Source organism: Zingiber officinale, chromosome 6A (genome assembly GCF_018446385.1).
Source record: "Zingiber officinale cultivar Zhangliang chromosome 6A, Zo_v1.1, whole genome shotgun sequence".
Lineage (NCBI taxonomy): Eukaryota > Viridiplantae > Streptophyta > Magnoliopsida > Zingiberales > Zingiberaceae > Zingiber > Zingiber officinale.
This window is the reverse complement of record NC_055997.1, coordinates 72,835,398-72,852,317: the sequence shown is the minus strand read 5'-3', so window position 1 is coordinate 72,852,317 and position 16,920 is coordinate 72,835,398. Positions and strand designations below refer to the sequence as shown.

At 34.5% G+C, this 16,920-nt stretch overlaps 2 protein-coding genes across 2 annotated transcripts; one reads left to right on the top strand and one right to left on the bottom strand.

Annotated features, from left to right (window-relative positions):
• Positions 1-1,236: 1,236 nt before the first annotated feature.
• Positions 1,237-4,183, bottom strand: LOC121994924 (putative disease resistance RPP13-like protein 1). The gene is made up of 3 exons (XM_042548802.1): positions 3,785-4,183; positions 1,358-3,677; positions 1,237-1,292 (listed from the first exon to the last, which is right to left on the bottom strand). The coding sequence occupies exons 1-3, from the start codon at positions 4,181-4,183 to the stop codon at positions 1,237-1,239; spliced, it is 2,775 nt and encodes a 924-aa protein (XP_042404736.1).
• Positions 4,184-6,128: 1,945 nt separating this feature from the next.
• LOC121994922 lies at positions 6,129-9,702 on the top strand. The gene is made up of 4 exons (XM_042548801.1): positions 6,129-6,309; positions 8,977-9,116; positions 9,211-9,333; positions 9,427-9,702. The coding sequence occupies exons 1-4, from the start codon at positions 6,129-6,131 to the stop codon at positions 9,700-9,702; spliced, it is 720 nt and encodes a 239-aa protein (XP_042404735.1).
• The last annotated feature ends 7,218 nt before the right edge of the window (positions 9,703-16,920 follow it).

Sequence of the window (16,920 nt, the reverse complement as noted above, 5' to 3'; positions counted from 1 at the left end):
AAAAAAAAAGTCAAAATGACATCCCATCGGATATTTTATTATGAGAATATCCTTACTTTTAGCTTTATTATGACAGCTACGGCTAAGTTACCATAATATATAGTAACTACTCTATAATTACTACAATATTGTTCTTTAATTCCAACACTCTTATAGTTGTTAGTACGATTGAGAAAACCATTTAAATAAAAAAATAAAGATAATTAAATTTAAATATTATTAATGGGCATTTTAAGATATTATCATTTTAGTTTATATATAGAGATATAGATATATATGCCAACAAATATACTTTTTCATTTTTTTAATAAAAAGGAGAAAATGATGCTTCAACAAATCACTCGGATTCTAATAAAAAAAATATTATCAAAATTTATATGGAAACTCTTCAAAATTAAGAGAACAATTGAAGGATTACATCCTAAAATATATTTCAATTAAAATAAAAATAATTAAAGAAAATTAAGAATCTCTTCTAAATGTTAAGACTCATCTTTCTTGTTACCATTATTTTCAATTCTTCGAAACAACTAATTTTATATTTGACCAACCCTCCAACGAACAGCTCAATATCATGAGTCGTTCGACTTGCATGAGAATTTATCCTATCTCGTATCATCGTACCAAGATTCGGGAGCTATGTTGTTACCATTGTGCTCTTGTCATCCTTGTGACCATTCATCCATGTTTTTATCATCGTTGTTTTCATCCTCTCCATCATTTCAAAGTCGTAACTCCAGATTTATCTCCATCTCCCTTGACATCATCGACACACAAAATGAAAGACAATGAGGCATGTGAATAACTTTATGATTTACCAAAATAAGTATTTGTGTATTGAAAACAGAGAGAGCATATGCTTTTCATACCAAGACATTGCGCATATGCTGTTGTTCTTTGAACCCTTTCTTGAACAAACGACACCTGTTGAGCTTCACTTGTTCGAGGGTGGCTGGCAACTCCTGGAACTCAAGATTAGGGCATGCTTTTATAATTAAAGAATTCAAGGAGGTGAGATTCTTTAACCCTGTAACGACCCTCAATTCTTTAGAATCATGAATCTCTAAAGTCTTCAGTGAAGGTAGTCGTCTCTGTGATAAATGAATAGATTCCATCTCGATATATAATAATGTCAAGTGTTGGAGCGTTGGAAAGTAACACTTGGACATCCACTTAATATTTTCCTGAGTGATGACATCAATGCTTAAATTTGTCAATGAATGGAAATTTGAAACGTCAGGTACACCACCACCATCCAATGTCATTTCTTCCACCGAAGGTATAAAGGGCCACTGAGGAAACTTGATTAGCTCATAACATTTAGAAATTTGAATAAATTGGAGACGGGGGAAATCACCAATCTCCACTCCATCCCACACTTCCCAATTTGGCATTGTGCTAAAGTGCAAGTATTTTAGAGAGGGAAATGCAATTTTATTTTGGGAAGAAGATGGAGATGCCATTAGCAAGGAGCAAAATTCACGCCCCACTTGTTGAACGCCATCCATCCCACATATCTCGAGCATTTCCAGAGAAGGAAGTTGACCCAACGGTGGAAGTTTATTGCAATTGTTACAACTATTTAGACTCAAAGAGGTCAACTTAGTGAAGGATGAAGAGCCCACCCATCCAACAAAACTGACACCCGGATAGAAGAATATTTGAAGGGTCTTGAGATTGACGTGCGGTTCTAGGTACTCGAGCTGCCACTCTGCATTCTTTTCATCTTTTTTGGAACCGTCAAAAGCATCGTCATACCAACCATACCAACGTAACTCCAAAGAATCAAGATACTTTTTTGTCTTCAGAGGGGGTTTTGAGTTTGACAAAGTATTCACAGATGTTGAAATAGAAATGAGGATATGCCCTCCAAGTTTCATCAAACTGTTCAATTCTCCTATGTCGCAATGCTCTTTTTCACAACAGAAGTCGAAGTGGGTGAGTGTCTGCAAGTCGATCAAGTTTCCAATTCCAGATGGAAGAAAGACATTTAGGTAATGAGGAAGCAAAAGATGACGTAAGTTTATCAAATTTGCTATTTGCCTTGGGAGTTGATAAATACTTGTACCTGTCAGATCCAGAGTTTGTAAGTTGTAAAGGCTGCATATGGATTCTGGAATACCCACTACATCGAAATCTATTATAGAAAGATATTTAAGTAGTCTGAGTTTGCCCAACGAATCCAGTAGCCCTATGAAGCCAATGATGTTGCTTAAATGGAGTGCTCGTAGGTTTTCAAATTTTTGGAAAAAATCATCAAGGGGTCCAAAAATTTTGTCTTGTCTTCTAATAGAAGTTAGCCCAAACAGTCCTCGTACTTTAATAAAAAGTGTCCGCATGAGTTTCAGTTGTTGATGATCTTTTATTGTCTCCAGATGTTTTAGTATATGAGGATCTTCTCTGACCAGCGATCTGCCAAGCGACAAGTGTCGAATCTTTTGCAATTTCTCTATGTCGAATTTGTCATCTATCACACAAAGACATTCATCCTGCGCTATATATTGGGCAAGATCGTGAACAAGATCATGCAACGAAAAAGATTGCTTTCTCGATTGCTCTCTCATAAATAAAGTGTCGGCCCTTTTCAGATGTATTAGTGACCTCTCAGCCAATCTTTTTATGTAATTTCTGCCTATGTCCTCTGCTCTCTTATCTCCATCAAGAGGAAGAAGACCTTGTGACATCCATAATCGGACTATTTCTTCTGAATCTAAACTTGTGTCTTTGGGAAATAAGGACAGGTATTGGAAACATCTTTTAAGTTGGATCGGCATGCAATCATATGATATTTTAAGTGCTGGTAAAACTCCTTTATTTGTTTCTTCTGATTCCCACATCTCATTCTCTAGTATGTCCTCCCATGAATCTATATCTTCTTTGTTTCTCAGAGCGCCTCCAAGCACCTTCACAGCCAAAGGTAAGCCTTTGCACTTGTCTACTATCTTCCTACCAAGGTCTTCAAGATGTGGTTGTAGGCTCTTATCTGCTCCTCCCAAAGTGACTCTCTTGAACAATTGCCAGCATACATCAAATGGTAAGCAATTCAAGTTGAGAGGACTTCTCGTCCCCATAATTCTAGCAACTGATTGATTCCTAGTGGTCACTATAACTTTACCCACATGAGCTGATAGTAAGGGCTTTCTTAATTCATCCCAGAGAGTGAATTCTTCATTCCAAACATCATCTAATGTTAGTAAAAACTTTTTCCCTTGCAGTTTTTCTCGTAGTGCATGTTGGAGCTCATCTAGTTCTTCATGAACTTTCACTTTGGCAAATGATTGCAGGATCTTCTCTGTCAAACTAACAACATGAAAATTTTCAGATACACAGACCCATCCTGTTAAATCGAAATAGCTTTTCACTCTTGGATCATTATATACAAGCTGAGCTAGTGTTGTTTTACCCAGTCCTCCCATCCCAATTACAACAATTACAGAAACTTCATTCCATATTATATCATCCTCTGACAGCAGCCATTCAACGAGCATATCCTTTTCCTTTTCTCTTCCAAGAACCTCTGATTCAACTACGAAAGAGCCTGTTTCTCGGTTCCCAACTAGGGGCCAGGAGCTTCTCTTTCTCTTTCCAACGTTCTGAGGCAACTTTAGGAGTTTCCACTCTTTGGTGATCTCGTCAAACCTTTTCCTTATTTCCGCAGCTTTATTTGCTAGTTCATCCTGTTGGGTTTATAATCATGAATCTAAATATTAAAATTATAGATTACAGTATAGATTCCCAAAAATTGATCTTGTTAGCATCTTAATTACAGCGTATTAAATTAAACCGAAAACAGCAACAAAATCATAAAAGTAATTGCGGTATTCACAGCAGTACGAATCACGGAAGAATCAGGTACCTCTTGTGTCCCACTGCTGTTCTCATGCAGTTGTTTGGAACGCAGCACCTCGTACTCGTATTTTGCTACTACGTCTTCCGCATCATAGGCAACATCTTTAAGCTCGCTAAGCCAAAGCTTCTCAGAGTGACTTTTTGCACGATTCTCCTCCTCTGTGTCATCAAGTTTGGCTTGAATCCTCCTCATTGTCTCTGTCAGCTTACTCATCTCTTGTTCAATATTGTTGCGGGGTGACGAAGAAGAAGATGACGTTGACGATGAAGCCAAGCTATGCAGCTTGTCTATCACCATGGTGATGATGGAAGACAGGAAGCCTCCTCCGGCCATTCTTCTTCTCGGTTTCTTGTTTGAAATTTTAGGTAGGCAGACAAGGAAGCAGCGGACTTGTGGTGAATTACGGGATGCATAGATCTACCGAGTCATTGCATCAAGTCTTCCATAACGTCAAATGCTAGGTCAACCATTCTTTGGCCGTCCCATGGGTAATTTACATTTATGCGATGTTCACTATGAACTTCTGTCTTGCTCTTTGTTTCGATGGAATGGACTATGCATATATATCTTATTATTTAAAGTGATATAATTATTAATTATTATCAACTTCCCAAATCAATTTCTTTTTCTATATTTGTAGCATCTCATAATTTTTCTGAATTTTTTTTCATAAGCATCGCACGGTTGAATGATTGGGATAATCTTTCAGTTACCCTCGATTAGGCCAATAAGTCAAAGCTTAAGAATTAAAATATAAATGTATATAAACTCTTTCAATGTACAAACTGTTGAATAAAAATAAAAACCAATTTGATAAGTTCAAAATCTTCCCTCCTCGCTAAACACATGTGTGTTGAAGCTTCCTTAGATAGCATAGACAACCCATTATAAATATTTTTAATAAATCTTCCCTCCTCGCTAAACTTTTTTATTTAATAAATTTATAATATTTTTATAATATTAATAACGTGGTTCAATGTTAATTAATATATTCTATTTTTTATTTAAATTAATTTTTTTTATCTATTTATCTTAAATTCTTTGATGAGAGAAGATTCTATCTTTCTATTTAAATTAATTTTTAACCTATTTATCTTGAGTTCTACATTGGACTATTCTACCTATTTATTAAAGTTAATTTTAAAATCAATTTGCCTTGAATTATTTAATGGTAAACTATTCTACTTAATTTATTAAATTTATTAATATTATTTAACTCTCTTAATTACTAATGCTCTTATTTTATTTATTTAATATTACATTTATAAAAACTATTGAACTTAGATAATAATTTATAGAAAAAGAAATATACTTTGTTTAACAAAACTATTATTGAACATATAAAAATTATATATACTAGTGTGATCAATCACACGCGTTGCGTGTGTAATATAATAATATATAAATTATTTGAGTTTTTGAAAATGCAAATTGTTTAGATTTTCTAGTGTCACCCTTACATTATTTGGGTAAGATTCGTCAGACCCATGCAATAGTGACGTTAGAGAATCCCAGCAACAAACTACTATAACGGGCTTCCTTATAAAAAAATTATTTTAATTTAATATTATACTTGTCTTAGTAAAAAAAACTAAGAAAAATATATTTTTTAACATCGTCAGCCTAAAATATTTATAGAAACTTCTTTGATCATAGTGTTGTCAATTCTAAGATATGGGACTAAAGAGAACTATATTTTTTTTTATATAAACCAACAAGAGAAAATTAATAATGAGAAAAATTCATAAAAATACGTTATAGTTGAGTCTCGAACTCTAGATCACTGATTATTTCATTTGTGGAATTACTAATAAACCTTGGAATTATTTTTGGTATGAATAGAAAAAAGGACATTAATGTAAATACATTTTAGGCTTCACCAAAGTTAGTTAGTAAAGGGGAAAGATTTTTAATAAAATAGTAAGATATATATATATATATATATATATATATATATATATATATATATTTATAATTTTAAATTTTTTTTTAAATAATAATAATAATTTTGAATTGAACCTTAAATTGAATCATGAATGGGGGTTGGAGGGGGTTGAAGCCCTCGCCAAAATTTGCCGGAGAAAGAGCTAAAGTGGAGTTCGGGATGAGAGGTTCGGTGTCCGGCGTGACTGTGAGAAGCTCGGCGTTGGACAAAAACGAAGCAGCGAACTTCTAGATTTTTTTTAAAAAAATTTAAAATAAAATTAAATCTCGGCGTCGGTCGTCAAGATTTGTTGTCGAGTGACTGTGAGAAGCTCGGCGTCGCCACTGGACAAAAATGAAGCAGCAATCCAGCAAAGCTTGGCGTCGCCCACTGGACAAAAACGAAGCAGAAAAGCTCGGCGTCACCCACTGGACAAAAACGAAGCAGCAATTCAGTAAAGCTCGGCATCACCCATTGGACAAAAACGAAGCAGCAAAGCTCGACGTCGCCCACTGGACAAAAATGAAGCAGCGAGGTTTTCAATTTTTATTTTTATTTTTAAAAATAAAATTTAAAGGCCTTTGCAGCCCAAGCCCAATGCCCAATAGGCAATAGGTCATCCGTATAATTTTTTTTTGTCTTCGTCAATTGCGCTTTCTCCCTCGCGATCGTGAATCGCGACTCCGCCTCAGTAGTCGACGCTTCGTTTCTGCAGTCCGCCGTTCGTGTTCTATCGTCCGCTGTCCACCGGTCCGCTGCCCACCAGTCCGACGCCCGCCGGTCCGACGCCCGCCGTTCTTGTTCTATACTTTTTTTTTGGTGTTGATTCCACTGTCTGCCGGTCCGCCACCCACCAGTCCGCCGCCGACCAGTCTGGGCTCGTCGGTCCGTCGCTCGCCGATTGCTGCAGCTGCCCACTAGGTTCGCTGCCTCCCTCTTTGTTTTTTTTTCTCTAGTTTTGTTTTTTTTCTTGTGTTGATTCCGCTATCTGCCAGTCCGTTGCTGACCAGTTTGTCGCTCGCCGGATGCCGATCCGTCGCTCACCGACTGCAACAGCCGTCCACTAGGTCCGCTGTCTCCCTCTCTTATGTTTGTCTCTACTGTTTTTTTCTTGGGTTGATTCATTGATTGGATTGTGTGTGACTTTGTTCTCAAAATCTTTTCTATTTTAAATTGTTCTATTGACTACCATTACCAAATATGAAAATTAATATTATTTAGTGGCATAGTGCTATTCGAGGTAAATAGTAAACTCATTGTGTTGTTTTCTCACTTGTTTTGTAGAGTCATTGTCTTATTGGGAAGCCCCTAGCCACTAGGCCACCACTGCTCAAGTCATTCACATAATTCAAGGTTAATTTTTTTTTACCATTCTTATTTCTTTTTTTACTTTTTTATTTCAATTTAAATTAGGGTGTTTAGGGTTTAAATTAATTGTGATTTGTGAATATTAATTTAATTACATCATATACATGACTTTATTTTTAATTATTTATTTATGTAGATTATGGAGAGGTTTTTTAAACCTAAACGTTTTCGTGAGGGTTCTTCCAATGATCCTAATACTAGTGAAGTTGTGGAAATTCAATCTCATGTGGAATTAGATTTAAATGATATTGTTAGTGATCCTGGATTACAAAAATCAATTGAAGAGTTTGATATTTCTATTCAAGATCAAGTCCGAAGAGAGTACTTGACTAGGGGGCCTTGCCAACCAATTGGGCATATGTATCCAAAAAGATCTTTTGGTAATCAAGAAAGGAGTTTCCAAGAAAGTTGGTATAAAATATATCCATTGCTAGAATATAACATATCAAAAGATGCGGCGTTTTGCTTATGATGTTATCTTTTTAAACCATCAAATAAAGGAGGTCGATATAAAGAAGATGCCTTTGTAAAAACGGGATTCATTAATTGGAAAAATGCTTTAGAAAGATTTAATTTGCATAATGGTGCCATATATAGATAGCTGTCACAATCATGCTAGAGTACAGTTTGAATCTTTTCAAGATCAAAGACATAGTGTTTCAAATATATTACAAGCACATGGGCGAGATATAGAGGTTTCTTATCGCACCCGTTTAACAACAATATTGGATGTTACGCGATTTCTTTTGAAGCAGGGGTTGTCTTTCCATGGACATGTTGAGTCAAGTAATTCTTTAAATAGAGGAAACTTTCTTGAATTACTTCAATGGTACAGTCAATGAAATGAGGAAGTTTCAAAGGTTGTTAATCAAAATGCTCCCGGAAACAATCAAATGATTTCTCCAGCAATTCAAAAAGACCTTACGCGTGCTTGTGCCTATGAGATAACACTTTCCATAATCGAAGATATTGGAAACAATGTTTTCTCCTTAATGGTTGATGAATCTCGAGACATTTCAATGAAGGAGTAAATGAGAGTTGTTTTGAGATATGTGAACAAAAGAGGACAGGTGATTGAACGATTCCTTGCAATCGTTCATGTATCTAACACTAGCTCTTGTTCTTTGAAGGATGCTATCGATGCTTTATTTGTGAAACATGGATTATCATTATCTAGTCTGAGAGGTCAAGGATATGATGGAGCTTCAAATATGCGGGGTGAATTCAATGAGTTGAAATCTCTCATTTTGCAAGAAAACTCATATGCAAGGTATATTCATTGTTTTTCTCACCAATTATAGTTAGTTATTATTGCTGTTGCCAAGAGTAATCTCAATGCAAGTGATTTTTTTTAACTATGTTACTATGATTGTCAATACGACGGGAGCATCATGTAAAAGGAGAGATCAACTTAGACAAATTGAACATAATAGGATTGTTGCAATGTTGGAGGGTGGAGACATTAGTACGGGCAGTGGCAAAAATCAAGAAACTAATTTAGTAAGGTCAGGAGACACTCGTTGGGGATCACACTACTTGACATTGGGTCGTCTATTATCTATGTGGCCTTCAGTGATACAAGTGTTGGAGAATATTTGTGATGATTCTAGTTCTTTTGATAGTAAAGGGGTTGCCAAAAGTTTGATTCAGAAAATGGAGAATTATGAGTTTGTTTTCATATTGCACTTGATGAAGATGATATTGGGAATGACACATGAGTTGTCACTTGTGTTACAACAAACGGATCAAAATATTGTCCAAGCTATAAGTTTGATTGAGAGTGTGAAAGATCAATTTCAAATATTTAGGGAAGACGGATGTCATACAATTACAGATAAAGTCAACACATTTTGTGAGTTGAATGAGATCCCAGTGCCGGATATGAAAGACAATTGTTTAATTGGTGGTCGTAGTAGACGTAGAAGGCAAGTCATCACCAATTTGCATTATTATCGTGTGGAGATTTTCTATCAAGTATTATTTCTAAAAAAGAAAATTTATTATTATTATATTCATCAATAAGATTTTTTTACTTATTAATTATTATTCTTGCAAATTACAATGTTAGGTTGTTGATTCAGTTATACAAGAGATGAATACTCATTCTTCAAAAGTTGGCACAGAATTGCTTAGTTGTATAGCATGTCTTCATCCAAGAAATTCTTTTTCTGAATTCAATGTTCAGAAACTTGTTCGACTTTGTGATTTATATCCTGATGACTTCTCAACAAATGATTGTATAGTTATTGAACAACTTTGGAATTTCATTCATAATATATGACAGGATCCAAATTTTTTTGGAATTGAAGATTTGGGGAGTTTTACTCAGAAAATTGTTGAAACTCTAAAAAATCAAGCTTATCCATTGGTTTATCGTCTGATTGAGATGACATTAGTTTTACCAGTTGCGACCGCTTCTGTTGAAAGAGTATTTTCTGCGATGAAGATGATAAAGACTGATTTACGAAACAGAATGGGAGACGAGTGGATGGATGACAGTCTAGTTGTATACATCGAGAAAGATATCTTTTCAACAATTGAAAATGAGCAAATATTGTAGTATTTTCAAAAGATGAAAAGCCGCAGAATGTAGTTGCCTCCTCTTTCTTATCCAACGACCACCTGATATATCACCAAGTGTTAACCAATACTTCAATAAGCAATAGCCTAATTGCAATTTATTAATTTAGTATTTTATCTTTTTATGATGTCAAACTTAACTTTTTGTTATTAAATATATTTATTATGTTACAAAAGATATTCTGTTAGCCCTCGTTAAAATTTATTTCTGGATCTGCCCCTGCATTCAAGATTAGAGTATCCACATCAGTTTTCTATCTCTATATCTAAAATTTAGGGTAAATAACTCACTTTATTAAATTTAGAGAATTACTTTTCACTACACATTACATCAACTACCCTAACATTACCATTATCTTTAATTTTTTATTATTTTCTTCTCTTTCTTCTATTTTTTTATTATTATATTTATGGAATGAGTGGAAGGAGAGGGATTGAAAAGAATGAGTGAAAATGAGAGAGATTGAAAAAAAATATTATTTTAATTTTAAGATAGAAGTTTCATTCTCTAAATTTAGAGAATCATTATTCATCAAATCTAAATTTAAGGAATAGATAAGGTAGATAATGCAAACGTTTTTTAGCTACCCTATCTAAAATTTAGAATAAAATCTTTGGATAGGGTAGCTGATGTGGATGCTCTTATCAATGAAAATCCCGTTTAGTTTAGGTAATCGATGATTCCCGAGTAATATTACATGTCAGTAAAAGAGACATGCAATTCGAAATTAGAAAACCTTGGAAAACTGAGATTTTTTTTATTCCGGAGTTAATAATTTTTTTTTATCAAAAATATCCTCCAATAAGAGAAAAATACGAAAAAAAAGAAAATGTTTAAAAAAAGGAAAACATAAAAAATTATTAAAAAACTTTTAAAAAAATAAAAAAAAGGCCTAAAAAGATAAAAAAAAATGTAATTTTTTTTAAAAAAAACGTAAAAAAAAAAAAACATAAAAAACAAGAAATTTTTTCTAAAAACGTAAAAAAAGGAAAAATAAAAAAAACATAAAAAAAACGAAAAGTAAAAAAAAGTTAAACAGAAAAAGAAAAAGGAAAAGACATATAAAAAGTAAAAAGAAAGGTAAGAAACTAAAAAAAAAAACATGGAAAAGCATGATTGATTTTGTGGGAGAAATACAGTAAAATATTAAATTAAATTATTTATTAAAATTTTTAAATAAATAAATTTTTATTACATTACCTTTGTTGAATCAACAAATATTTGATTATGTTTTATTTCCCATAACAGGTAATCACATAACCAAGATTATACATGATAACTTGAACCAAACGTACCCGAATCTTGAAAAGTTAAGGTTAAGAGTCAACATTTCAGGACTGTGATCGAGTGTAAGTAGCTCCTTTCTAGCTCACTAAGTTCAGCCCATATGACTCAAATCAGTTGATGTTTATAATCCGTAAGTGTATGATTGTCATCAAGTAATAAAATATTGATTCCACGAGAACGGATGATTAAGCACTAGTTAACTTTGCACAATGAATTATCTAGACAAACAAGTATCGACTCATGAACGCAAGAAGAGAAAGAAAAAGGAAGAGAGAGAGAGAGGAAGAGAGAGTAGAGAGATAGAATGAGCATAGGTGAGTAAAGGATGATAGATTCTAGGATTTCAGTTTTGTTATGATGCTAGTTAATGTTTCTATATATTGTTCATCTACCTAACTCCATGCTTACACTCGTGTAGGAATTCCAACTAAAGCCTAGCACAACTCCACGCAGGTTACAATAAATAGTTTACCCAAATTCTAACATTATTAAGTAAATAAGTAACTCTAGAAAGTTTGGTTAAATGATTACCCGAGGACTCCCCAGTCATATAATCTCTAGAGTGAACCAATTTCCTTCCCAACAGTAGATTAATGCAATTAAGTAGAAGAGGTAGTATAGAAAGTCCGGTTAAAGGGTTATCCTCTATCACAGGCCCCCCGTTCAAATAATTGCTAGATTACACAAATCACTTACTAACATTAATTTGAGAGAAACACTCTAAATTCTAATTAGATACTCCTTTGTAGTGAAACGATCTCCTTGCAAGAGGATCGTCCTAGAAAGTCTGCTTAAAAGGTTACCCCCTGTCATAGGGCTCCACGGTCATATAATCTAGTACTCATTCTCTGCAAAGTGACAATTCCACCACAATCCACATGCATATATAACTCACACATATTTTGTCAAACACATACAAGGCATAAAACACATAGAACATGGTATAAACATATCATAGCACAAGAAAATGTCTAAATATATAGTTTATACATCACAACACACCACAACTATTTCTTACATCCTAAATCTGGAGAATCTACTCCATTGAGAAAGAAGAACAAACCAAATATATGAATAATAACATTCTTACAACTCAAATACAAAAGATGAGGAGAAGAGATGCTTAGATATGTGTTGTCGATGTCTTCGGAGAGTCTCCATGCTCTGGAGGTGGACGAATCGGCGAAGATAAACTTCTAGGGTTCTCCCAAGGGGGAGAACCCTCCCCAAGGAATGAGGGTGAGCCCCAAGCCAAAGATGAGTGAAAAGGGGAGAAAAACCTCTTTTATATAAAGCATGGCACGTGCGGGGCACGACCCATGTCATAGCCATGTGAATCCACAAGGACGGAAGCTACCTTGGCCCTAATCTGGTGGCACAACCTTGTGGATTCCACATGGCCACAACCTGCTTCTTATCTAGTTCATTGACATGATCATGTGGATTTCACACGACCAAGGCTTGCTTGCTCTACTTTGTGGCATGGCCATGTGGGTTCACACGGATAAAGCCTTCTCCTCCTTAGGCATGTGGCATGGCCGTGTGGATTCCACACGGCCGGATCCTTTTTATTCGTTTGTTCTTCCAGTCATCTACCGGTGCCTTTTTTGCTCCAAAAGCGCATTCTGTCAACAAGACAACACATAAATAGTAGATCTCCGATAAAGAAAAGTAATTATGCTAAAAATATGATAAGAGATGTAAAAATGCATGGATTAATCGCAAATAAAGTATGTGAATGTGCGTTAAAATATGCATAGAAGTGTATATAATCTATGCACATCAAAAACTTAATGTGAGCATGTAAGTATACAAATGTCGTCAAGTAATAAAAATATCGATCCCACAGCGACTGGATATAAGCACTAAAATCTAAGCACAATGAACTAGCTAAACTATTGAAAGGTTGAAGATTGCAATCACAAATGTAAAGGGAAGTAAGTAAGAGAAAGAGAGAGAAAGAGAAAGAGTGTTGAGGAACTTAGTTTGGGAAAATGTTCTAGAGGTTCGGTTTCATTGTGATACTAATTAATGTATAATGGATCACTTATCGTTCATCCTCTATTCCTATGCACTTGTAGGAAGTTAGAAAACCCTCATTCATGCTTTGGAATGAGAAGAAAGAAAGTTAGGCTAATGAGTTAGTTTAACTTAAACATATTGTCAAACATCAAAGAGAAGGAGATTGTTGGTGTAATTGATCTTAGGTCAGGGTTGACCAAGTTGACCAAGCTCGAGTTGACTCGAGTTGGGGTTTCAATATTTGATTAATATGCAATGCAAGTCCTAGTGAGACTAGGTAGTAAAAGTCCTAGTAGGACTAGGAAATGGAAATCCTAGCGGGGTTAGATAATGAAAGACCTAGTTGGTAACTAAGTAATGGAAGTCCTAGCAGAGCTAGGCAGTGGAAGACCTATTTGAGAACTAAGCAATCAAAGTCCTAGTTGAGAACTAGGTAATGGAAGTCCTAGTTGAGAACTAGGTACTGAATACCTAGTTGAGAACTAGGTACTGAATACCTAGTTGAGAACTAGATAATAGAAGTCCTAGTTGAGAACTAGGCAATGGAGGTCCTAGTGGGGTTAGGCGGTGGAGGACCTAGTTGGGAATTATGTAATGGAAGTCCTAATGGAGTTAGGCGGTGGAAGACCTAGTTGAGAACTAGGCAATGAATGTTCTAGCGGGGCCATGTAGTGAAAGACCAAATTGACAACTAGGCAATAGAAGTCCTAGTTGAGAGAACTAGGTAATGGAGATCCTAGCGGGGCTAGGCAGTGGAAGGCCTAGTCAGGAACTAAGCAAACCTAGTTGGAAATTAGGTTGTGTCTAAAGTGGGTTAGCTAAGAGTTGAACACTTGACATGAGATAGAAAGTCCAACTGAGTCACGGTTGACCAGATACTTGACGGTTTGAATTCTAATAGGGAGTTGACATGAAATGAAGAAATTCCAACAAAGCAAACTTTCGAATGTCATAACTTTAAACTCAGATATCAGAATAAGATGATTTTTTATTGTGAAACGGAGCTCATTCATAGATCTATGTTTATCAATCTCAAGTATCAGTTGACTAATAGGTTTGATTAGTCAACTGATGGATTTAGAAACCAAATAGAAGCAAGTCAATTCGATTGGTAGACTCAACTAATGGAATCAGTCTACAGATGAGTTTGATTAATCGACTAATGGGTTTGATTAGTCGACTAATAGGTTTGATCAATCAACTGATGACTTTAGAAACTGAACACAAGTGAGTCAAATTTGCATGATTTGATTCAATTGGTGGAATCAGTCGACTGATGTCAAATTAAAGAGAATAGAAGTGAGTGTGACTCACTTGTTATGTTCAACTGATGTCGAATTAAAGAGCACAAAAGCAAATGAGACTCGTGTGCTTTGTTCGACTAATGCTCTCAGTTGACTTATGTTGGACAATAGTCGATTGATATTTAAATTAGAGACAAAATCAGACATGTTTCAAAAGCGTTAGTGGTCGTTCAACAACATCAACAATTCTCATAAGACCATATAAGTCGAATGATGATATGTAACAACCGACTGATATCTGAAATGAAGCCTTTCACTCAAGCATTCATATAAAAGGAAAAGACAACATTTGAAGGTGACAACTCCCATTCTAAGCTAACGTTGTTGAGGTTATCTGATTGCTATGAAGTTCTTCAGCTCAGCCTCCATCTTTGGTGCAAGATTTGAAGAAGAAGAAGCCAACATCAACTTAAGAAATTATTATAATATCTTCTTACTTTATCTCATTCTTGCATTATATTGTAAGACTATGTATGAGATTTCTCTGCCTCTAAAAAGTTTTTAAGAAAGATTTCATAGTGGATGAGATCATGATTGTGTGGATACTTGGATTAGTCATCTCAAAGAGGTGGAGACCAAGTAAATCGAGGAGCTATCATTATTTTAAGTTTTCCGTTGTAAATCAAATTCAAAAAAGTTAAGCGAGCTATTCACACTCCCCCTTCTCCCTCTGCCCTCTAACTCATACATGTCCTAGCAGTTGGAAGATGATCTCACATCCTTCCATGAGGGAAGAGAAGAATTCTATGGTGGACAAAAACATTCAGGAACTTGTCAAATTGCCTAAAGGTGTAAAACCTGTTAATTGTAAATGATATTTGATGTGCATAGATTATATATGTTTTTAAGCATTATTTAACGTACATATACTTATATTTCATACATATAACCTATATTTATTGTACCCTATTTCATTATAGTATTTTACTTACATTCTATTTGTTTAGAGATCTACTCTTTGTATATTTTCATTGATAGGATGTGATTTAGAGCAAAAACGGAGCTTAAATGGAGTCTAGAGTCTTAAAAATATCTGAGATGTGCCTATGAGGCATGGTCGTGTGAAAATCTAATTGCTCCCAAACTCTAGTCGCGCCTCTTAGGTATGACCGTTTCTGAAAAAAGTCACGATCATGTGGAATTTTTTTACACTACAGACTAAAAGTAAAATGATCACAACTTTTTTACTTGATTAGAGTACTTATGGGCTATTTCGATACTAAAATGTAGAAAACTTCAAGATACATAACTTTTCTTCAAACTTCAACTAGAAATAACTACGTTTAGATAGACTAAAAGACATTTCCATGAGACATGGCTATGCTAGAGCCATGCTAGAGTCATGCCAGAGCCATACCAAAGCCATGCCAGGGTCAAGTTTTTTCCCACAGCTAAGAGACATGGCCGTGTGAAATAACATGGTCGTGCCCCTTCACCTGAGCCTAACCATAGACAAGATGTGTGAAATCACACGTCTGTGTCTCCTATACAGAGCCTATTCAAAGGGAGGTCGTGTGAAATCAAATAATATCCAAAATACCCATACAATATATAGGAATTAAAATGAAGACTAACAAATATCCACTCTCATGAAAGACACTAAAAATATATAATTGAACACATAAAAGGATAGAAACACCGAGTTATAATAATAAAATAAAAATGTCCAAATGCTGGTTATTAGCCATTAGTCAGAAAGTCTGGAGAGATATCACTTGGATAAGATCATGATTTAAGTAAACCAAATAAGGGGTCGAGCTAATGATTTAACGTAAGTGATTCTTGGGAGGCAACCCAAGTTATTCTTCCTTGTCTTCATTTATGTTTTTAGTTTTTTCTAGTTTACTTTTTTTTCTTCATAATAACCCTAATCTCTCTACTTAGTTTTCCTTTTCATATTTCTTTTTTTAGGATTCAAAGTTGTGGAGGAGTGAAAATAATAGATAGGGAAGTATCTTCAAAACATAAATGTTTCAACCATTTGGAGTTAATCACTTGGTAACTTCTCTAACTTCAAAACTCCCTCTATATTGATTTTCTTGTTTTCATTGGGATAATGAAAAGTTTAAGTCAAGGGGATGTATTTAGTTTAGTTTTTTGTCATATTTTTTTTATATAATAAAACTTTTCTAGTTGCATCATTCATCACATCATGATTGTTTGTTCCTTAATACAAAATACTAGCATACTTGTTCTGAATTTCATGTGGTTTATGATTACTTATAGTGGTAGTATGTTTAGTGATCTATCTTTTCCATCTATGTTAGCATGAAATGAATAATATTTTTACTGTAAAAGTTTGAGTATTGGCTTTGTTTTAGGATCTCTATACAATATGCCTAGTTTTGATGGTAAATAACTTTAAAAATAGTCATGATTCATAGAACTTGATTAATACTTATATTTCTAAGGTGACATTTCAATTACATTTTAGTTACTGGATGATCTCGAATCATGACAACTCACTTTGATAAATTAAAATCCCTATATTTGCATTTATATATTTGCATTTGTGTTAGTGTTACACCTTTAAAGCACAAAAAAAAATCATTTGAATAAGGGATAGAAAATAATTATCATGGGC